This window comes from Agelaius phoeniceus, chromosome 11, assembly GCF_051311805.1.
Source record: "Agelaius phoeniceus isolate bAgePho1 chromosome 11, bAgePho1.hap1, whole genome shotgun sequence".
Taxonomy (NCBI): domain Eukaryota; kingdom Metazoa; phylum Chordata; class Aves; order Passeriformes; family Icteridae; genus Agelaius; species Agelaius phoeniceus.
Genome location: NC_135275.1, coordinates 8,024,018 through 8,046,481, shown reverse-complemented (window position 1 = coordinate 8,046,481; position 22,464 = coordinate 8,024,018). Strand labels below are relative to the sequence as shown.

The 22,464-nt window shown below is 42.6% G+C and overlaps 1 protein-coding gene across 2 annotated transcripts in view; it reads right to left on the bottom strand.

Annotated features, from left to right (window-relative positions):
• Positions 1–21,941, bottom strand: part of STIMATE (STIM activating enhancer) — a 34,081-nt gene extending 12,140 nt beyond the window's left edge. The window contains exons 1-4 of one of the 2 annotated variants that reach the window (XM_054639840.2): positions 21,678–21,941; positions 5,134–5,182; positions 3,272–3,367; positions 1,052–1,173 (exon numbers count right to left, since the gene is read on the bottom strand). In XM_054639840.2, the coding sequence (XP_054495815.1) occupies positions 1,052–1,173; positions 3,272–3,367; positions 5,134–5,182; positions 21,678–21,846 (436 nt within the window). In that variant the 5' untranslated portion in view covers positions 21,847–21,941. The remainder of the gene's footprint in view (positions 1–1,051; positions 1,174–3,271; positions 3,368–5,133; positions 5,183–21,677) is intronic. The other variant, XM_054639838.2, reaches the window with a different exon arrangement.
• Between the last annotated feature and the right edge of the window lie 523 nt (positions 21,942–22,464).

Here is a 22,464-nt window from a genome sequence, read left to right as displayed (position 1 = left end):
AAGCAAATAGCAATTAATGTTATTTGATTGCAAACTTCTCAAGCTTTTAGAGTGCTCCAATTTCACAAGGCCTTTACTTATTCTTAGCTCTGTCAGCTACTTAGGATCATTAAAACCAAAGAAATCTTTACAAAACCAAAATCCTACCAGTAATAATTATAAAACTGCTGTGAAAGCTCCTAATTTGTTAGGCAAACATTTTAAACTTTCTTAAACTTCTTCCCCCCCCAAACCACTGGGGTTGTTGTTTTTCTCTCTGATGAAGAGCCACAGCTCTCTTATAAGGCAACATCTCCTCCCATTCCTGTCTCAAGGAGCTGCAAATGTGATTTCTAGCATGTACACAAAAATTTCATTTTCAGCAATCTGAAAATAACAGACTGAACAAAATTAAATGCTGATGTTAAGAATGTGTGATACTCAACTGCAGCTGCAAATCCACAACTTCTGCACATCAGTGGACTTCTGGGTAACAGAAGATAAACTCTGCAACTTCACCTGGAAGTGATTTCACAGTCTGTCCCTCACATGTTTTTCAGCAGTGATACAGGCCCTACATGCACAAGCTCCAGTGATCATTACTTGAGGAGCAGCACAGAGCATCTTGCCATTCCCTTCTCTGAAGGGATGTGGCTGCTTAAAGAGGGCTGGCAGAACTCTTGGTCTGTATCTTCAGACAGTAGCACATGGTTCAGTGAAAGCTTTACTAGGAAATGATCTTCCAGCAATCATTTTTTTAGAAGTGTTTCAGAGTAAATTTATCATGCTGGTATTTTTTCCATGAGATTAGCCAATATCATAATTTGTTGTATCAATCCTTAAAAAAATAAATATTCAAGTATTCAAGCAGTCATTCCAAACTCAGTGAATGCTCAGAGACTTGTTGAGCTTTCTAAGACACAAGGTGAATACTGAGATATAGAACTTAACCCTCATGACAAGTGAAATACTAAAATGACTGTACAACGATTTTGGGATGAGTTAACCACTTGCTAAAATACTCTGGGATTCTACCCTGAGAATCACTTCAGTGCCAGAGCAGGACATTTACCATACTCCCCAAAGCGAAGGGACTCCCACTGCTGCCACTCCACGATGCTGCTGACGGCTCGGATCCCGATGTAGATCAGCAGCATTCCTAAGGTGGCATCCAGCAGGAAGTTGATAAGGTACCTGAAAGGAAAACCAGACAAAAACCCAAGGAATCAGGGTCCATTTTCTACAGGGGTATCTTAACACCATGACTGATAAAAGAGCTGTAAGTATGTTGAGAAGCCAGAGTATTGAGAACAATCATTTACCCACTTCTGTAATTACACTGAGTGCCTACAATTTAAATAATTTTAGCAGTCTCAATATTTTTTCCTGTCCTTAAAGATCCCCAAACTTTCTAAACATAGTTATTTTCGAATACCTGTTCACCAAATCTGAGTTTTAATTAACGTTGCATTAGTCAAACACTAAAATCAAGGCTGAGTGTCTGCAGAGGAACGTCGGCAATGCCGATTCTGCACGAGTCCTGCTGAGGCCACAAGAGGCTGCTGTAAGCCCGCAGCAGGAAGGCAGCAGAGGGAGCAGCAGGGAAATCAGAGGTGCCAGCACCTTTTCCACAGCCAGAGAGGGCTCCCGGCCCCCAGGGATGCCCCAGAACACCGAGATTCTCCCGCACGCCGGGCTCACCCCGGGATGTGCCCTCACCCTGCCCACAGGGCCTGCTGTGCTGCTGCCAGGCAAGTCTGGACCCACCTTCAAACTTAGGGGTATTTTTCCTAAGATAGATTTTGGTTAATGCTGTGTGATATTTTTTTCTGCTATCAAGAATCTGCACCCTTGTCTGAGAAATTATCCAGCTTCACACTGTAATTTCAGTTATCCTCAGAGCACTGAATAATCTCATTCTCTTACTTGTTTTGTGTCATGTTACACTTAGATTAAAAGTGGGATTTGAAAATAAAAACACGTAGATGCAGGAGAGAATGCACATGTCAGCAAACCCTTTATTTTGCCTAACAAAATGTTTTGTGTTATTTTTAATAAACAAAGTTATTTTTAATTTAAAATACTGCAATATACTATCGTGCCTTAGCTTTAAACACTGACAATTTCTGACATGCTTTTGTTACCTCACTTGAATATATACTTTTGAGTTATAAAAATTGAATGAAAGTAATTTGAACCTGCCAGTTTTTAAACCTTTCAGGAAATTCTTAAAGCTATAAGCAAGGAAAATCCTACAATGATGCCTGGTATTGTTGAAACCATCATAACTCAAATTTTACAGTTTATTTGCTAAAATAAATGCATTTTGCCTAACAGAATGCTTTGTGGTGGGAAGAGAAAAGCAGTGTTCTTGCACATTTCTACCATGTAGGAGCACAGAAGGAACCAAGGAGGAATAAGGAATAAAAACTGGCTTGTGCAGCAACACAAGCATGTTCCTTGAGCTGTGTCTCTCCTTTGTTTACCCAAGAACAACAAGTGAGCAGATGCCATCGAAAGGAACTGGATTGGTTCTAAAAGGCAAATTACCGGGCTTTTAAAAGTAATTTCACAGCTTTCACTACCAGCAATGTGTAAGCTACTTTGAGCATGAGCCTTATCAAGAACAAACCCAAACAATTCCCATTTGCTTCAGGAGCTCCTGTAAAGAGCCTGTCGGGGTCTTAGTCATGAAATCTTCAGGTTTAATACACTACAGAGAAATGCTTATCTATTTAGTCACACTACTCCAAGCATGACATTGCAGAATTAATTTCTGTACTAACTGCCTGGCTACCAAGCAAGATTTCCCATTTTTAACAAAATGAAAATAATACTGCAGCAGCCAATGTAGGTTTTAGAAACAAATACAAACACAAATGATTTTTGCTAAATAACCCTGAAAACAACCTCACTTTGTATTACAGCCTTGCTTTACTACAGTGAACACCACTGGATATTCATTTCCTTTGGTCCCAGCACCTTCAGTAAACAAACCTGAAGTGCAATGTGCATCTCAAGTCCCCATTCATTCACTGGAGAGGGACAAGTAGCAAGGCTTTGCCCTTTAGGTTTAAAATAACAACACACAGTCCAGACTCCTGCCAGCCATGAACTTAAAGAGAAGAATGCTGATCTTTGATTAACTAACTTTAAAGCACAGGTTTTTTAAAGTGACTGATTTTTACCATGAAAACTCTCTTCTCAGCTTTATCTTGCCTTACTATTCACATACACCAACTCAGGCCCTGAAGTTCTATAAAGGCCAGTTATTCCAAAATTAAAGACTCACAGTGAACAGGGGTCTTCTTCTGTCAGGTCTGATAAATAGACATTTGCGAAGTGGATGAACAACATCCCTATGGCTTGCTTGGAAGTATCTAAAAACCTATGTAAAGTAAAAACAGTTTTTAAGACACATAAAACTGTTTATAACACAGCCAGACATTGCAAATTTATGTTAATTAAAACTCCATCTCTATTACTAAATTCTTTTCTCCAAATGAGAACACCAGAATGACAAAAGTATCATAGTATTTAGTTCTTTTTAAACAATGTTTCATTTTAAATTCTGCCCCTGGTTTTTCTAACAATAACCCAAATCATATTAACTCGAAACCTACCGCTGTAAACACAAAGTCTATGGATATCCTCTTGGTATCATATGCATGATCCAAGAGCTAATCCTGACTAACTCTGGCTAAGTCTTTAATAACCTCCTGGAAACAATGAGTATCCCAGCCCTGATAGGTATTTTGGACCTTTTATGTTTATGCATTTTTAGCAAGCTTCTGGCACAGACAAAAATAAAATCCTCATCATGTGCTTGTAGGCGAACAACTTAATGGTGACTAATGAGTCCTTTATCTGCAGCATTTCATTTAAAAGCCAGCATATTTTTCACCTGGAAGCATGAAGTGGTTTCACTGAATTTTATCTACAGTGCAGAGCTTAGAACACACTGCAAAAGAGTTCCAACCTTGACAATATTATCTCCAAAGCAGATGATAAAGTCAGAGAAAAAAGAGTTTGCTACTCAAGGGGAAAATATAAACCCCCACGTAGACAGTGATTCAGTAATGATTCCAGCCCTTACATCCAACTTTCAGTGGATGTTTCATTAAATGTAAAACATAAGAATCATAATAAGTATTCTGCAGGCAAGAGTGTGCTTGCATTATTCAAAAAACAACCAATTTGCCTGTTGTTTGTATGTCTAAAAAGATCTAAACACCCCAACAGATCCAAATGACATTTTATGCCTGAATTCATCTACCCTCCCTGATAACTGTCTTGAACTTCAATCTCTTCATTCACTGCATGACACAGAGAGCTGAGTGTTGGAGATGAGGCAGGAAGCCAGTGAGTTCCATATCTAATCAGTACACTCTGCTATAAATAACAATACTTGAGTCCCAGAACAAGATCCTTTGCTTCAAAATTAAGGGCTATCAGTGCACTTGTCAGAATTTCAGGCTGAGGTTGACTGTAGTACACAAAGATTTTATACTTTTTTTTTCAATAAAATAAAGGTCAGTGTTAGTTTTGAGAAGCAGCTTTGTATGAGTGGAATTTAAACCACTGAAGTCTTGAACAAGTGGAATGGCAGCCTAACACTTACACACCAGTCTCAAAATTGGTACAGCTTATGTTGGCATTGCTTCAATCCAGGAACTTTTAAAGTGTAATAAACACAAACACACTTTTTATACATTGCATTTTTTATAGTTGATGTACTTGTATTTTTTATCATCCTGTTCTCTATTTTATACATAGCAGGATACCAAGAAAACACGGAACTTTATTTGAGCCCAGCTGAGACCTTCCTCTGAGCTTATGCAAGTCTGTAGATGTTCAGATGCATCTTAAGGGCTACTCTAAATTTCCATCTTTAGGAAGAAGCACAAATTGAAACTTTATGTCTAAATGCACATCTCTACAGATTCTGGAAGTGTTCAGTAAGAAATGACTACCCAGGAAACACACAGGAGGTAGCCTGGCTCGAGTATTTTGGTAACTTTTTTGGTTCCTCACTGACAGTTATCAATATCTTGTCATCACTTTCCTTTATTTTAATCATCATACACTAACATCATCCCTTCAATTTCTACTACATGCAAGAAGAAAACAAGAATAAAGCATGCAGAAACTTACCATATCCTCCAGGGACGTCTTTCATGCTTTGGTTCTCTGAAGCGTTTTACTAGGGAAAAAAAAAAATATAATTGAAGACAATCAGCAGCTTCCAAAGCAACAAAAATATAGAAAGTGAAAGCAAACAGACTTGCAGAAATGTTTCAGCATTCGATGAAATGGATCTTTCACTACTGCACTTCAGATCAAACTCCAAGGATCCATTTTCAGAGAAACTCACTTCTGTCAGCTCTCAGTTCCTAGAGCCCCATTCTCTGACTGCCAATGTCCCTCACATGAAACAATAATCCACATCTGACCACCATTCCATTGGCCTGAGCTTTTATGACTGCCCATCCAGAAAATTTAATTTCCAACAATAAAGCAGGTATTAGAAAGAGCTGTTTCTTTCTCTCACTGGAGACCCAAACCCAAATTGGAAAGTATTCTCATAACTTGGGGCAGTCCATAATATCAGAATGAAATCAAATGAATCAGCAGTAGGACAAATTCATTCTCTGACAACGTGCCTCTATTTTGTTGGCAAACTGAATTACAGAAGGAAAGAAGGACAGATTGTTTTTTAGCCTGATAATCCCTTCACAGAAAGGCAGACAATTTTAACATACTGGAAACAAACATGAGAAATCAGTATTACAATAATGACAACTATACACAAAGGCAAGCAAGTAGGTAAGTTTGTCTATTGCAAAATATCAACAGGGATTTTAACCTGCTTCTCCAGGTATTAGTAATGAATTTCAGTTTAACATAGGATGCTCTGTGTACATCATGCTTGCCCAGCTCACAAGCCTTTAAACCACATTCTGGTTTCTGAACCAATCATAACTTTTTCACAAGTAAAGCAATTTCCCCCAAAGTCAACTGTCCTCATAAAACAATGAAATAAATCACCTCCAAAGTGGAGGGGCAGCACTTTCAGGGAACACCAAGCTGCCAACCTGTCACCTCACTGTCACTGCTTCTGACAGCAGAAACTGTTTCACCCCCACGAGAAGCTAAAAAGTGACAAGACAAAAAGACTGTACATTTACACCAAAGATAAAGTTGTAATAGCAACATTTACCAGCAGTTTTCCCTGTGAACAGCATGACATAAATAGAAAACTTCTGTTAAAAATGAGCAACACTCAGCCAAGTTAACCAGTTTGTTATTTATGACAAGTCCTCCCAGTCACACTATGGAGTACTTTAATTAGTGGCACTTTTGTGTAACAACAGGAAGCCACAAAGCATCACAAAACAAATGCAAGAAACAGAAGTTTCAACTTACTGTGGAGTTAGTGCAAGATGCTTTTGTGTAGACAAAATGGCAATAAACTGCTATGGTGTGCATGCTTTGGGCAGGGGTGAGTTCCACCCCTGAATTCTATTATTGCTATGAAGTTGTGCATTGCCCCTGGATCCATTAATTTCTTTTAAAAATTCACAAAAATTCATTTTGGAAGAGGATATTCAAAAGCAATTCCACTAACAGCATTTCAGATTTTATCTGTACTGAGAACAGCCTGGATAAGGTCTGTGTTTCTCTGGCCAGTTCTAGAAACACATTTCATTTGAGTTCACATTAAACAGGAGAGCAAGCTTGGAAGCCTCTGCAGCTGTGTTTTTGGAATGCTGACTGGTTGACTGTACCACAAAAATGTAATGAGTAAAATCTTGAGGAGGTGCAACCTGATGAATATGTACCTGTGCACAGGAGGTTCTGTTTGCCCAGCCCCTTGCAGCAGTGTCTGTGAGCATCAGGTGTTCTGACAGCTGCAGACATTGCCAGGTACATCTCAACACACCCCGATGCAGAATTTGAGCTTCCCAGTAACTAAACTGAGCAAAAACCCCACAGGCTGCAGAGAACCACACTGGTAAGCTCAGGGTCCTCAGCAGGCTCGCCAGTAATACATTAATTTTAGAACCAAAAGCCAGCACACACTTTTTACAGAATCTTTCCTGCACTTTCAGCACCTATCAAAGTGGGGAGGGGAAAGTGATTTGGCCCCTTGTGCTCGGCCAAAAGCAGCCAGGATTGCTGCTCCCAGCCCCAGCCCCTCCTGGCAGTCTGAGCACAGGCTGGGGCTGGCTGTGAGTGTCAGCTGACAGATGGATCTCAATCTGCCGGCGAGGACGCGCCGCTGCTCCATCTGCTCAGCGCGGAGCCGCGCTCGCACCGGCAGCCATCCTGCACAGTTCACATTCATTAACTAATAACGGGCACAAGCTCATGCTGAATTATAAAGGAAGAAAGAAGGGCTGCTTGTTTACACATTCAGTGCCAGAATTTTTCAGGAAAGGAAATAAAAGCACTTCTGCCAACAAGCATGTGAGTTGCCAGATGGACAGATAATAGATAAGCATATAAGACACAGTATTACTAATGCAAAATTCAAGTTCATTGAATTGTCTTCCCACTTCATTGAAATTCTAGGAATAATTAATGCCAGAGTACTGTGGAAGGGTTTCTAACACTTACTTTAATGTGGGAGTTTGGCAATCAGAATTTCGGAAGACTCATAGGGAAAAATAACAGCCAGAACAGAGACAAGAAATGAAATAAAACCTCTCCAAGTTGTCAATACGCAAAGCAACACTTGAAATCCAGCCTTTCTTTCTCTCCTTCATATTCTCAAGAAGTCCCACAGGAACTATTTTGCTGATGTGAAGTAACTTCAATACGATTCAAGAACTCTTAGTTTCTGGATGGCTGCTCTTGTAGCAGCACAAACCTGGCTCATCTCACACCTTTGAAATGTTTCTATGTATCATGCACTACTGCATTTCTTAGATGCAGGTTCTGGCAGTTCTCATTAAGAATCTTTATGACCCCAGTAAAGATCAAAGATTTCTCTAGCTCATTAATTTGAAGAAAAAAAAAAAAAAAAAAACCCAACATGTTCAATGTCCTCTGCAGCTGCACTGTGACAACACTGCTCTTCTGAGGAATGTCACCTGTGTTTCCAGTGCTTCTCAAAACTTTTTCAAAGATGGGTCACAGCCAAAGCATGTGACTGATACATTTCATAAATCTCCTACACATTTCTGCCATCAGACCTCAGCAGAGCAACAGCTGAGCTGGCCAAAGAGAAAAGGAGGAAAGGTTGGTGAGGATCACATTTGCACACCACATTCACATTTCCTCACATGCGTGGGCACTTTCAGCTGGGGCAGGACTGGACCTTTCTCACAGGAAACAGCCACAAGCTGGAGCCAGGGAAATTCCAGGGTGAAAGAAGTAAAAAAATTTCCAGCGAGGCCAATTAAATTCTGCAACAAGTTGTCCCAAGAACATGCAGCGACTGCAGTCTGACAGAGCTTGAAAATTACCCTGGACAATGCTCCAAGCAAGGGGGCTGGGCCAGCCCTGCCCTGAGCAGGGGGTGGGAGCAGGTGACATTTGGAGTCCCTTCCAAAAAAAATTGGTATTAAAGTCTAGAACACATTTTTCTGTGATCTGACACTTGAAAAGTTCCAAGATTTGAACCAATTATCAAAGGACTAAAGTATGGCTAACTGAAAATCACACACACACACACATATGTGGAGGGACAGAATCTCACACTGAGAAATCTGCTGCAGTGTGAGCTTCCCAAGTAACAGGTTTGCCACCAGACAGATCCTCCAACACAGCCCTCACAGTGCAAGACTGCTGGGATCTGCAGGCTACTTTGGTATTGCTTCACAGGATTCCACATTCCTGACAAGGATTACAAGTTTCCTGTACAAGTGTTTGCTCACTGTGTGTGGAATAACACTGAAGTTACACCGAGCAGTAGCACCCAAGCTTGGAATCTGATGCAGATTTTCAGATGACCACTCTCCAAGAATGGCATTATTTCCAGAACATTTGGTTATCAGATCATATGCCTCACAAATCCGAACCTGCACTTTCTAACCTTGTAAAAAACTTGTAAAGTCAACTACATACACAGGCCAGATTTTTATTTTTTAAAACTCTTTTTGGGAAGACTTTGAAAAACACTGTTCTACTTGTTAGTATCAACACTTCTCCCACAACAGTGGAACCATGTCTGTTCTGAACAAGCATATGCACACTAGTAAGTCCTGAAAATTCGCTATGGAATGACAACTACCAATGAATTTCATATTATTTGTGATTTTTTTATTAATTTGCACTTACTTCCCTTTACTATTAAAGCAAAGCCTTTAAGAGGCTTGTCTTGCTATTTCACTTTGTTCCTTTCCCATTATTTTCTTGGTAGCAGCATAGTGAGAATAAATAATTACATGAGATTACATAAAAGATTTCCCCAAAATAGAATTTTTCTTTTTAGAATTAACTGTGCAAGAAACAACATGTCCAACGAGAATAGCCTACAATGATGCTTTACAAAAGATATAGGTGTGTAAACCATATATCACTCAATTGCCAAAAGCTTTTGTGACTCCTATGAGCTCAGCATCTCCCCATACTCAGAGTTAAAAAAAAAAAGGAATTTTCTCTGTATTTGTTTTAAAAGAGGCAATAAATGTGATTGCAATAAGCACCAAAAGAACCAGTGCCATTTCCCCAGCCCCAAAATGCACAATGCTCTTGGCAATTCAGTTTTTGCCCTACTGCAAATTCTTCCTTCCACTCCTATGTCCCATCAGCTACATGCTCAAATGCAGGACACCCTAAGCCTGCTGCTCATTTCCCTGCATAAGAGCCCCAGAATTCTACATAATATTTTGGCTTAAGGACACAGACTTCTCCACACATGAGACACCCACGGTACTAAAGCAGAAATTATATTGGATTAGAACTGATTTCAGTGATATTGCTGCATTAGAGAAACACACCAGGAACCATGGTTTCTTCATGATGAAAAAAGTTATGGAATAATTCACTCAAGGGAAAATTTTGTTCTAATCAGTATTAGACTGACATCCTACAAAGTGCATGAGCCCCCAGCTCTGCTGCCCAGCAAAAAGGATTTTTCAAACTTCTGCAAGAGAGAAAACATTAGCCATGCAAGAATCCAACCCCTTTCTTAATCCCACTGTGCCCTTGGCCTTAATGATTCTGTAGTGTAATTAAGAACTGGTCCATTAAAGAAGGTCACCCAGGGAGAAACTTTATAGAAAGCTGGACACAATAAAGTTTAATGACCCAGCCAGTTGGTAATTCAGGGACACTGTCACACTAGAGATGCAGTGCCTGGACAGCCACGAGGTACCTGCAAACCACAGATCTTATCTCAGTCTCTGTTCCACTGCCAGCAGTGACAATAACGTTGTGATAAGGCAGCAAAACCTTTGTGAGCCTGACTGGAACTTCTGTCAGAGCAGAGAACAAGGGGCTCTGTTTTACTGCAAAGTTAAAGACATCAGTGCCAAGCATCCATCGAGCCCAGCTATCTCATGACCTGGGCTCTTTTGTCTCAACACAGATGACATGAGATGACTGAAAACAAGGTGCCAGCTCTGGATTTCACATTATTTATCAAACGGGCAGAAGTGCTTGCTAGATAAATGCTGGTGAAATACAGTAACTGAAAGTTACCTGTGTAAAAGCATTTGCTTCCTACCTGCTTCCACAGCCAGCTAAAAACCTACCTGTAAATTTTCTCCCTTCAAAGGTTTAGTGAGAGCTAAAACTTTATAGTCATTCTGCAGGGAATGGCTATCACAAAGTAAAGCTCCCCTTCACAGTGCAGGGGAGGAGAGGACAAATCTTTATCAGGAAAAGAACTCTAAATACTGCAGTCTGAGCTTTGGAATAAATCAGATGATTCTGCTGCTTCAGGAAAGGCAGCCAAATGCATTACATGAGGCTGGTGAGTTTTTTCCCCCTAACATGTATGCACTTTAGGCTCCAAAAAATTTTTCCTAAATCCTTATCTTGTATAGATTGGCTGTGGGAGACACAAATAAATCATATTACCTGCATACAACTCAGCCTAAGACAATTTCAGCAAGACTGATCTCGTGCATCCTGGTAGCACATGACTGTGTGGCCCTGACAGATGCATTAACTTGGCTGTCAATAAAGGAAACAAATACATCTTGGCAGAGCCAGCAGCCCAGACACTCCACATCAACAGCCATTGTCATGGGGCTTTTTTCCTTTTTCTTAAAGGTAAAGCTTACTTTTAAAACAACTAAACTAACTCAGCAGAGGGAGAATTGCACACAACTTCACACTTTTGATTACTAACCTATTTGCTGTCTCCCCAGAGAGGGAGGCACTTTAGAAGTCATAAAATGCATCTACAACACACCCTGTAAACAGAAGCATCCAGCCCTCAGCTCCCAAAAGCCATGGCAATACTAAAAAGAAAGGGATGCAAGTAACTGCTTTAAGAACTCTAAGGTAAACAGCACAAGTAGCTTAGGAAATATTTATCCAAATAATAAAGTTAAAAGCCACGATTCAGTCTTAAGAGACAGGCATTTGTTATCTTTGCATTTAGCATACACAGCACTGTTGGGTCAAGGTGTGCTCTGTTTGGAAGTTATAATAAATCAGTTTCCCAGCACATTCAGAGAGATGCATTTGCTATTCTGTTTCTTCAACAGGTATGAGATAGTTAAAGCAAAGCAAATCTAAGCTTCCCGTGAAAATGCCTGTGAGATTGGCATTGGAAAGTTGATATAGATCCCTCCTGCAAACACTTTTATATTCTGAAGCAGGTATCATTAAACAACTGCCAAGTGAAAAAGAAAGGTTGCTAGAAAAACAGCTGTGCCATTCCTGCCATGCTATGCAAGCACCCAGTGAAGACTGAAAAATACAGTCTGCTGTGTTCAAGTGGATTTTTTTCTGTGTTAGAAATCAGAACCATTTGGGAAACATGAATTATTTAGCACAAGACAAATAGAATCAATCCATATTAATGTGCACTAAGCAGCAATTTACGATTCACAACACCATTTTCACATACAGCATTCACAAGATCACTCAATAATACATGAAGCTTTCTGAACATTATTAGTATGACAACAGGTATCAATGAACTTAAAGTCATTCAAGCTGCTTGTTTTAAATCAGCTCTTGGGAACGGGCAGAACTGCCACAGCACAGCTCCAAACTCAATCACCATTCATTAAAATATTCAGCAAGGCAGAAACTGTAACAGTTTTAAAAGCAGAAAGCAAACCTGAAATGTAAGTTCAGATACAAAAAAGATGTAAAAGGAAAACTGTAAAAACTTTGTAAAAAATGATAACACAGCAAATATGTTAAATCAAGGAGGCCAAAGGTAGATGTAAACTGTATGTTCAGAGGCCATTTAAATTCTAAAGAGCTTTCCTTACCAGATTCAGTCTTTCTAGGCTGGAACTACCAGAGCATTGATTTGCAAGACAGACATTTCATACTACACCAACTGTTTTAAAGAGAACAAAAGATACACAACCTGCTTTCATATATTCTCTTTACACATGATCAAATACCATGAAAGGAGAGTCAGAGGCCAATTATGGAGACTTCTTTGATATAATGTATCTAACAACTAGGTATACACTTCATAAATGAAATTTATGAAATCAGGCTGAAATCATGTAACGATTTCCACCTGCAAAAGGCTTCTTATTTCTTAACTACATCAAAACCTAATGCCAGCACTGAAAACATTTGCCATAAGTAACTCAAGGTTTTAAGATTAGATGGAGGAGGGTAGGACTTCCCCCCCCATAATTTTAAAGCTCCTTAGACTATTTTGTCTTCTAACATTACAATTACCTTCCAAAGAAAGCATTTAAGTCCTATGTATATAAAATAATGTAGGCTGTTGGTCACACCACCTGCTTCAAAGCAAGGAGGATGTGCTGGAAGATACTGAATAGCAGCTTCTCAAGTACCAGGAAGGAAGTAAAGGCAATTATTCTAAAATGGCATTAAAATTTTAGAGCATAGTATCTTCAGAAATTATGAGAGACAGAGGATATATGCTGGTAGTTGTGAATAGCTGCTTGTAATTTAAAAGTAATTTTTGTTCCACGGAAAAATCCTGCATTTTTGAGAAACAGAAATAAAAATTATCACAGTGAAACAAGAAAAAGCAAGCAAAGGTTGCTTCTGTAAGTAAAGAACTTTCTCAAAGGGACTGCCTAGACTGTCCAAGATTGCTGTGGTGAACCTTACTTGTATTTACTTCCATGGGTTCATCCCTTTCACAGGCTCAGTGGAGCAATGGAGAAACCTCTCCAACAGCAGCAGCACCCAAACAAACTCCTTGTCACAAATCTTCACCTCCTGAGCACCCTGCAGCTCCCAGAGCAGCTGCCCCTGAGCTTGGTACTGCCCCACCACCAGAGAAAATAAGGAACTGTGGCACCGTTCTCCTTTTCTCTCAGGCAAGCCCACATACATCAATCACCAAGAGAGGAGGAGGAATGCTTGGCCTTAGAACCTGGGGTAGCCAAAAATGTCACAGAAGACAAAATGACCAAAACCACAACAAAACATATCAAATTAAAAAACAATATTTGCTTATTATTTTAAAAAAGTGCAACGTTTAGAGGAAAAAACACCGTAAAACCCAGAAAAAAACCAAGTAACTTTAGTAACTTCCTTGACACGACTTTCCCCTGCTGTAGCCCTGCATGTCTGTAAAGTAACTCACACCTGGAACTATGAATCTGAACCTTGAACACTGAGCTCTGAGGAATTTGAACTGTAAATTCATTTTAGCTCATTTTCATTCTCAACCTTCCTTACATATGACAACATATGTATGAGGTTATGACAACAAATAGATATAAAATGTGTGATTGAGGGTAAGTGGCAGAAAAGCAGGTCTTCAGTATCATGACCATCACTGTGAATAGGTTTAATTATCCCTGAGTAAACCCTAAAACCTCATGTCCACACCACACTGCCTGCAAAGGCAGACTCATGCAAGCCCTGAGCTTGTGTTCAGTCTGCCAGAGATTTAACAAACTGAGTTTCACAGGGAATAAATTTTGCTGAGATCAAGAAATCTTTGAGAGTGCAAAGCATTTCCTACCAGCAGGCATGAGGAAGCAGACCTGATTTTTCACTTCATCAACAAAATCCACACAGATAAGACCTTGTTAAATACCACTTTAAGAATGCAAACTTCATTAACCATGAAATTAATATCACCACAGAATGCAAAACTGCAGCCTGTGTGTCTGTGCAAATCAGCTCCTTACAGATTTAATTATAAAACACCAGTCAGGAGACATTCACTATGCACTTTAGAGTTAAACACCAGTCTAGCTAACAGTCCAGAAGTTCATCCTAATTAAACACAGCTTCAGAGTTCCTGGATAATTTATCATTTTAACAGTTTACAAATGTCAACATAACTTATCCTTTTTCCTAAACATTTCATAATGTGAATGACATGTGTAATTATACTTAGAACAATCTTATTATGGGGCCTACAACTACAGCCAGCAATCAGGCTGAGTAATAAGAAAATGTAACACTTTCTGAGTCAGCAGGACAAAGTAGGGCATCAGACCTAACGAAAAGAGACTTAGAGATTGCAGATTATTTGTCTAAATTGGTGCCTTATTTTCCTTGTCTTAACTTTTACTGGCATGGTGTTTCAAGGATAGTTAGTGACACTAAAATATTAATAACCTGACATGATCAGGGCATGAGGACCAATAAAGTGCTATTACAATCTATGGCAACTAAGAATTGGACATCTTGAAAGCAGCTTTAATAAAAAAGCAGGTATTTCCTTCACTTAAAAAGGATCATTTTCCAACCCTATTATTACATGCTTTTGCACAGCATGAAATTTGTCAGCAAGATGTGCCTTTTTCCGGAGAGTTCACAATGGACAGAACTTATTCCACACAGATTTTTCCTGTTAAATAGTAATACAATATTAGTATGGCAAAAGAAAGTAATTTACTTTGCTAATTCAGTCAGGGTTGGATTTCTTCTTTCTGCTACAGCTCATAGTGCATCTCTCCTATTTGTCTCAAACTCAGCTCGGGATGTACAGAGGCACTGGAAGGGCTGATGATTTATTTAAAGCAAACAAGCAGCAGCAATGCTACATGGCTGCAAGCGATACCTCACCATCTGGGGATAGGGAAACACTGGATCATTGTAAGGCACAATTTCCTTGGCCCTGACCAAAGGGACCTCACAAGGCTTCTCCGAGTCCTGCAGCCACAAGCAGACACTTAACCTACACACCAAGAGCCCCGCGATACCGATCGTCACTGATTGCCAGGGCACGGGCCCGAAGGAGGAAGAGACTAACACACATTTATTTCTCCAGCCATCACGCCGTGCTGTTTCCTGCCTGGCCCGCAGCCAGCCGGGAGGAGCAGCCTCAGCCCTGTCCGGGCCGAGCCCCGCGCACGGCGGCTCAGGGGCAGCGGCCCCGGCCGGGCCCCGAACCCGGCGCTGTCCAGGGTCCTGCCCCGACCCCGACACCCGCCAGTCCCGCTGCTCCCCGGGCAGCTTTGGGCACGTCCTACTTCCGAAAAACGCTCTCCCGAACGTCGCCTTTTAGCACAGTTCAAGAGCACAACTTGCCAGTGCTCCTTTACCTGCAGAGGGACCATCCCCACTGCTGCGGTACCCCAGAGTGCTCCTTCAACTCTTTCCAAGCACACATTGCAATGCCAGCTCTGCATTTACCTGGCAAGCCACGGTGGGAACCCAGAACATCCCTCTGACTGTTCAGGACGGCCAGAACTCCTGCCAGGGGGCTCAGAAACCGTAGCACAGGGCCCAAAACACCTGTGGATTATGACTCGTGGAGCAAATTACCAACCTTAGATGAAGATCAGCAAGCCACAACAGTCTAGGTAGAATGATAGTGAAGTTATCACGGGGTGGAAAAGTAGATTTTAGGGTTTTTGGTATGGGGGTTCAGGAGGCAAGATGGAGGGAACTGGGCATGTCCAGGCTTTCTCCTTCTTCTTCTTGGCCTCCATCTTCTGCTGTGATGTTGGCACTTAGAGATTGGTTTAGAGTAGAAGCTCACTGTCTAGTAGAGGTGATAGGCATTGGGAAGTTATTGCAAACATTGTATATGTAGTTTTTAGTATAAAGACATAACCCTGCCCCGGGGGCAGGCAGAGTGCCTGGAACTGTCCTGCTGGATGAACCTCGGCAGGGCAGGAGAAAAATTTTTTATAGATAAGAAACAACAAACAGCCTTTGACCAAGAACTGAAGAGCTCTGACTCATTCTTCAAGCGCTCGGGCTGGGAAAAGGGACTTGTAACAATCTCGGGGTCACAGCGACCCAAAAGGCCCCGAGAAGCCACAAGGAGCCTGCACTTGTGAGAGCTCTAGAAGAATGAATAAAGTGCATTTTGCACCGTGCCTGCGGTGTGCAAGCACAATGCTGCTTGTATTTTCACAACTAGGAAAGCTCCCATTTGTGATTTGACACTTTTGAGACAAGTTTTAATATTGGACACAAAAAGGACCCTGCTGAGAGGTCCTCAGGAATTCATGTGAACATTAACTGCATCACTCAGAGCAAATACATTCAAGGATGCAGTATTAGCAAGTCAGAATAATATATAATCTTTTGAAGAAATGCTTTTATTAATAAAGCTAGCAGGCCTCTGCCCAGCATCTCAGGAAATGCCATGCATAATAAGCTAGCTGCTGTTACTCAGAGGTCTGTATTCCACTGCTGATGTTACAGGCTATCAAATTTTCATATTTTCTAAGCCTGCTCAAGCAGAAAGAAAATTGCTATAGAAAACAACTAAATCATATGGTTTAGACCTTTTGTACCCATTAGCTTATTTTATGCTTTTTTCTTAAAGGCAACTGGAATTACCTTTAATTCCTTCTCGCCAGAACATTATTCCCATAAAATTACTCCTTTACCTTCATGTAAATATGAAATAATTCCTCTGAAAAGCACATTTTTGCTAAGGCATTTCAAATTCTACTGAATTACCTACTAAGTTGGCTTATTATGTGAGAAAGCATTCCTTCTCCTTGGACAGCTTTTTAAGTGGGAAAACCTTGCTGTAAAGTTCGCTGGCATTAAGGATGTAGTTTTTAAGGTATTTCCTTTAAGGTCCTGTAAGCAAAGAGAGCACCTTAAAATATATAGTATCTTTTATTGGAATGGTTTCTTTTTGTTTCATCTGTGACTCAACAGCAAACCCACCTACTGGGTTATTCACTGCACCTGTATCCAGTCATTCCACTTTTGTAAACCCTTCTCAGCCTGAGTGCAAACTATAACAAGGCCACAAGAAAGGAACAGACTCCCACACTCTGGTCTCCTTTACAGCATATTTGTATTTTCCTCACAGACAGACACAAACCTTCTACCTACAGAGCACCAATTGACTCCTGTATTTCAATAATTCATCATACAACTCACATCTGATTTCTCAGCCATTCCTAAGTAGCCCAAAACAAACACTGCCACACTCTGATAAGGTACCTATCTTCTGGCAAACAAGCTTAGTAAATAAACTACTTTAAATAGTTTGTCAGACAGGGTAAGGGGATGGGCAGTGGCCTTTCCCCCATGCCTTTCCCAGGTTTGGGTAATAAAAATGGAGTTATTTAACCCTCCATCTAACGTCATACATGTATGAGAACACTGTGCTAACATCCCTCTCTTATCATGCACTACCAACAAAAGCCCAACTACACAATGCTCAGAAGATGCTTGTAATTACAGACAGAACACATGGTATTATCCTAAAGTATTTAAAACCTGCTTTGTGGCATCAGGAAATAAACACAAATATTGCACCAAACAACCTCAAACACCTCAGGAGCAAAGCTATCATTTTAAATCAAGATCCTGTGAAATAAGATACAAATATGACAGCAGCAAACTTTGGAAAAATATTACCTTTGGCTTAGTGACCTGTAGCATAAACATGCATTTCTTCCATCAAGGGAAACTCATTAAGACTTCCTGTTATGAAGTGGCTTGGCTCAAACAAACCAGGGTGAAAAACAAATCCATATGGAAGGCAGGAGGAACAAGAACAAAACCAAGCAATACACTAAAAACCATCAGGCTAACAGGTTTGAGAGTCAGTGACCAGAGTCCAAGAGGGCTGCCAGTGCAAGCAGACTTGCCAAAATGAGGTGGTTTTTCACCAGTTAGTTCCCTTGGATAGGGAGTGAGAGCCTGTGGTCAGAAGAGACCCAAGAGAAGTTGTCACACCCAACTCCAGTTCAGCTTTTCCTGTGCTGGAACCTCTGTAGCATCTTGGTGAAACTGTTTCACACATCTTTAGCCTCACAGCTGAGCCATAAAAGTAATTCATACTAATTAAACACAACAGGTGGGCTCTGATAGTATTGAGTAAATTCACTACTGGTTCAGGCATCAGAAAAGGACCTCCCTGCACATGCTTCACATCAAAAACAGCAGGGTACAACCTGGAATCAGAGACACTAAGGAGTGAATTCGTGTGGCCTTAACTTAAAACAATAAAAACCACATGCAAACTTCAACTCTTTTAAAGGGAGATGGGGAAGCTCCCATATAAACTCGAGATAGATGATCACTAGCTAAAGCACCTTCCACAAGAAAAAGGTTAGGGGTTGTGACAGGTTATATTTGAATCTGGAAAAACCTAGAAGGAAGTCATTCATTTAAGAGGTAAGGTGGGGTGAGTGGGTAAAACTGATCCTCATTCCCTGTGTGTCAGAACAGGGAGTCAAAGGCTACAAGGTAAAGGAAACCTAGGAATTAATGCCAAATGAACATTTTGTCAGTTGAAAGTGATAAATTCACCATTGCTGTCACCTGTTGGTTGTGCCCATTCAGCAGTGGGAACACACAAGGTAGGCTGCAATGTGCCTGGGTTTGTAAAAGCCTTCCCTACCAGTTTCAAAAGACACAGCAGGGCAGCTGCCACACTCTCCCTGGCAGAGAGCCACCACATTTTCCACAAAGTAAAAACCTGATACTTAACACATTTTAGCCCTTCAAATATGAAGTTTGAATGATATCATTGGCAGGTCAGCTGACAGCACAGCTTTACAGCAACTGAACAGGGGCATGAACAAAAAGGTGGCACACTGGAGTGTCAGATCTTAAATAATTTTGCTTTCAGAACAGCCTTTCAGTCCTTTGTAGATGAACATCCAGCAGTGAGGCACAGAAAAGGTCCTTCTTCTCTTACAGCTTACATTTAAAAATATTTTCTTTTTTCCACTGAATGCAAGCATGGTAAAATTTGTCTAGAAAAGGGCACATCTGGGTCAGCCTTTGATTAAGCCACTTACCAAAATTTCTTACTCTTTACACGTCAAATCAAATATTTTTCAAAGAAAGACAGTTTCTGTGCATAAAGAGCAATTGTGCAATGTATCTCTGGTGCCATTACTTTAATTTCTTTTACTACAGAGGGCTCAGTACCATTAATCACAACTGAAATATTAGAACATCTTCTTCTAGTGCTTCCTTTCAAAAAAAAAAAGAAGACAAAAGACAAGTGACTTCCTCCTTATTAAATTTAAATACCAGACCAGTAAGGCAAGAGCTGGAGAAATGATACAGCTGCACACAGAGAATTACTGCTGTTCCAAAGGGGCCTGACTGCAGTCACAAATCTCAAGCAGCCCCTGCCTACAGCCACTTGTTTCTCCCTCTGTGCCAGACAGCTCCAGAGCTACTCCAGCTGAAATGCAACCAGTCCTGGGATAGAGCTGCAGCAGCTGTGCCACCCCTCCTGCCCCAGCAGCCTGGGACAGGAACAGCTGTGCAGGTGCCCAGATGTTTGCTGAGGTCACACTCTCCCTTCATGCTCAGCCACAAGTTCCTGCTTTTCTGTCACATCTTGCCTGTCACAAAAAGCCCTATTTGTTGAGGAAACTTTAAAGGGTTTGGAACAACACACAAGGTGTTTTGCACATGACTTAAAGAGGTGTCCTGGGGTGACTTTATGATGCTAGTGAATAGAAACATGCAGAAACAGCTATCAGACAAATAGAATTTTTGCACAAAACAGCCCTTAACAGAGAGAGAGCTGCTCTTGTACCAGTGTAACAGGCTCACCAGCTTCTCCTCCTGCTCAGGGAGAGGCACAAAACACTGTGGAAGAGAATGTAGCTGGCAAAGGTGGGACAAACAAACCTGTCCTGTTTTTGAATATATGCACTTTTAAGAATGATAAGTTGCTATGTTTTTGCTCTAGTCTGCTTTGGACACAGACTCCTCTCTCAGCAGTATGTTGTGAGGACTGGCTGCCTTCCACTCCCTTCTGCCACAACTGCACCAACAGTCTCCTCCCAGTTCATGGTTTAACAGTTCCTAACCCAAGTCAGAAAGTGCAGCCAGCAACAAGGTTTTCATTTTTCTAGTCCCTGCTTTTTATAGGCACTTTTTCTTGTCATCACTTAGACCAGTATTACTATAATATACATAAAAATACTATTTCCAGAAAAAAATATACCATCCTGACAACTAATGTCTGTAGTTCTTCTTTTGATGCACAATCCATAAAAATTACCTATTTGTATCCCTTAAATCTAAAACCAACACTGTGTACTCATCACCTTCTTACACAGAGGTACTTCTGTTCAGAAACTGCTAAAACTTCTAATTTTGAGGCTGCTGTCACTGACCAAATGTTACACTGCTGATTACTGCTGCCCTTCAGCCACAGGATGACAGCTATACCCATAGCTTTTAGAAGAGCAATGTAATTGTCAATAGCGACTGAACACTAAGGCATGCAAATGTAACATGGTAGCAAACGTCTGAGTTAACCACAATGGTATGACAGCAGCACGAAAAGGCATCAGCGCAATTCTAATGTAAACAGGATCTTCGTCCTTAGATCAAACTATAACACATGTCCCTGATGTTCTCTTTTTCCTCTCCCACTTTTTGCTACCAGCAAGGTCACAGTCAGCTGAGTAATGACACTGGGCTTCTTTTCCACTCCTCCACCCACAGGATACTAACTGGACCAGGGGATAGAGACAATCCCCCCAGAATTGTTTCAGGTTGTTGTGACTCCCTCACCACGCGGCAGAGCCACCAGAGACCTTCCCTGCCTTTCCACCACAATCAGAGAGCAGTGGCAGGAGTCCTGCCCACCAGCCGAGCTCTGCCAGCGGCCACACAGCTCTGGGGCTGCTCCAGCTCCCAGGAATGGCCCTCCAAGGAAGCGAGGCAGACCGAAACAAGCATGACTTTGCTGCTGGTGACATGACAGGGTAGGCGCACCTGCAGCAAAACTGATCAGCCAAACCCGTGACTTGTGTACATCCCAAACCCGAGCGGTTCCCCGCACACACCGCCTCCTCCTGCTGGCAGAATCCCAAGCAGAAGACACACCCACCCAATCAATTCTACCAGCACGGGTACGAGCACTGGGAAAGCAAGTTTGGGAAAGCGAAAGGACCCGAGCCACCGCCTCTGAGGCCTCCCCGCACGGCCCCGCTCCGGCTCACCCGGCACCCACAAAGCGCCGCCGGCGGCTGCGCCCCCGAGGCCGCCGCGGCCCTTCCGAGCCCTCCCCGGCCGGGAGCCCGGGACAGCCGGGGCCTTCCCGGGACGGCCTCGGGGCAGCGCGGCCGCGGCACCGCTACCGAGCCCGACCCGTCCTCGGGCCGCCCCCCGCTCCCCGCCAGGCCGGAGGCCGCGGCCCCGCCACTCACGCATGAGGGTGCTGAAGGCCACGACGCCCAGGAGCCCCTGCAGGAAGATGCCGAATCTGTCCATGAGGGCGCCGTTCTCGCAGCCGCGGTCCCCGGGCCCCGGCGCCCCTGCGGGCCGCGGGGTGCCGGCGGTGAGGCCGAGGCTGCCGTTGGGCGGCGGCGCCCCCATGGCGAGGCCCGGCCGGCGCCCTCAGCGGCGCATGGCGGCCGTGCCGGCCCCGCTGCCGCTCCGCCCCGCTGCCTGCGCTGCCTGCCCGCCCCGCTGCCGGCCCGCACCGCCCCTGCCCGCCCCGCCGCGTCACCGCACCGCCCCTCGGCCCTCCGCCCGTGACACGGACAGCGAGCGGCCCCCGGGAGCAGGGGGGTCAGCCGCAGCGCTCGGGCACAGCCGGCTGAGGAGCACGGCAGAGGAGCGCCTGGTGCTGCGGGCAGCTGCTAAATAAACACTGGCTGGCTCCAGCATCCACACACACCGGCTCCAGCATCCACACCCCGGCTGGCTCCATATCCCACACACCGGCTCCAGCATCCACACACCCCGTCCGGCCCCAGCGTCCACCCCCTTTTCCAAACCGCGCCACAGCCCCGAGGAAGCCCCGGGTAAGAACTCACAGCACCGGAGGCTTTGCTTAGCCCAGACCGCACAGGGTCAGGCAAGGCTGCTATCGCCCTAGCAAGAGGAAAGTATGACCTGGGTTCTTTAGCAAAAATGTTTCATCCTCTGTAAAGGGCAACCCGCGGCCCAATGGATTAAACAAAACATGTCAGCACTTTCATCTGGAAAACT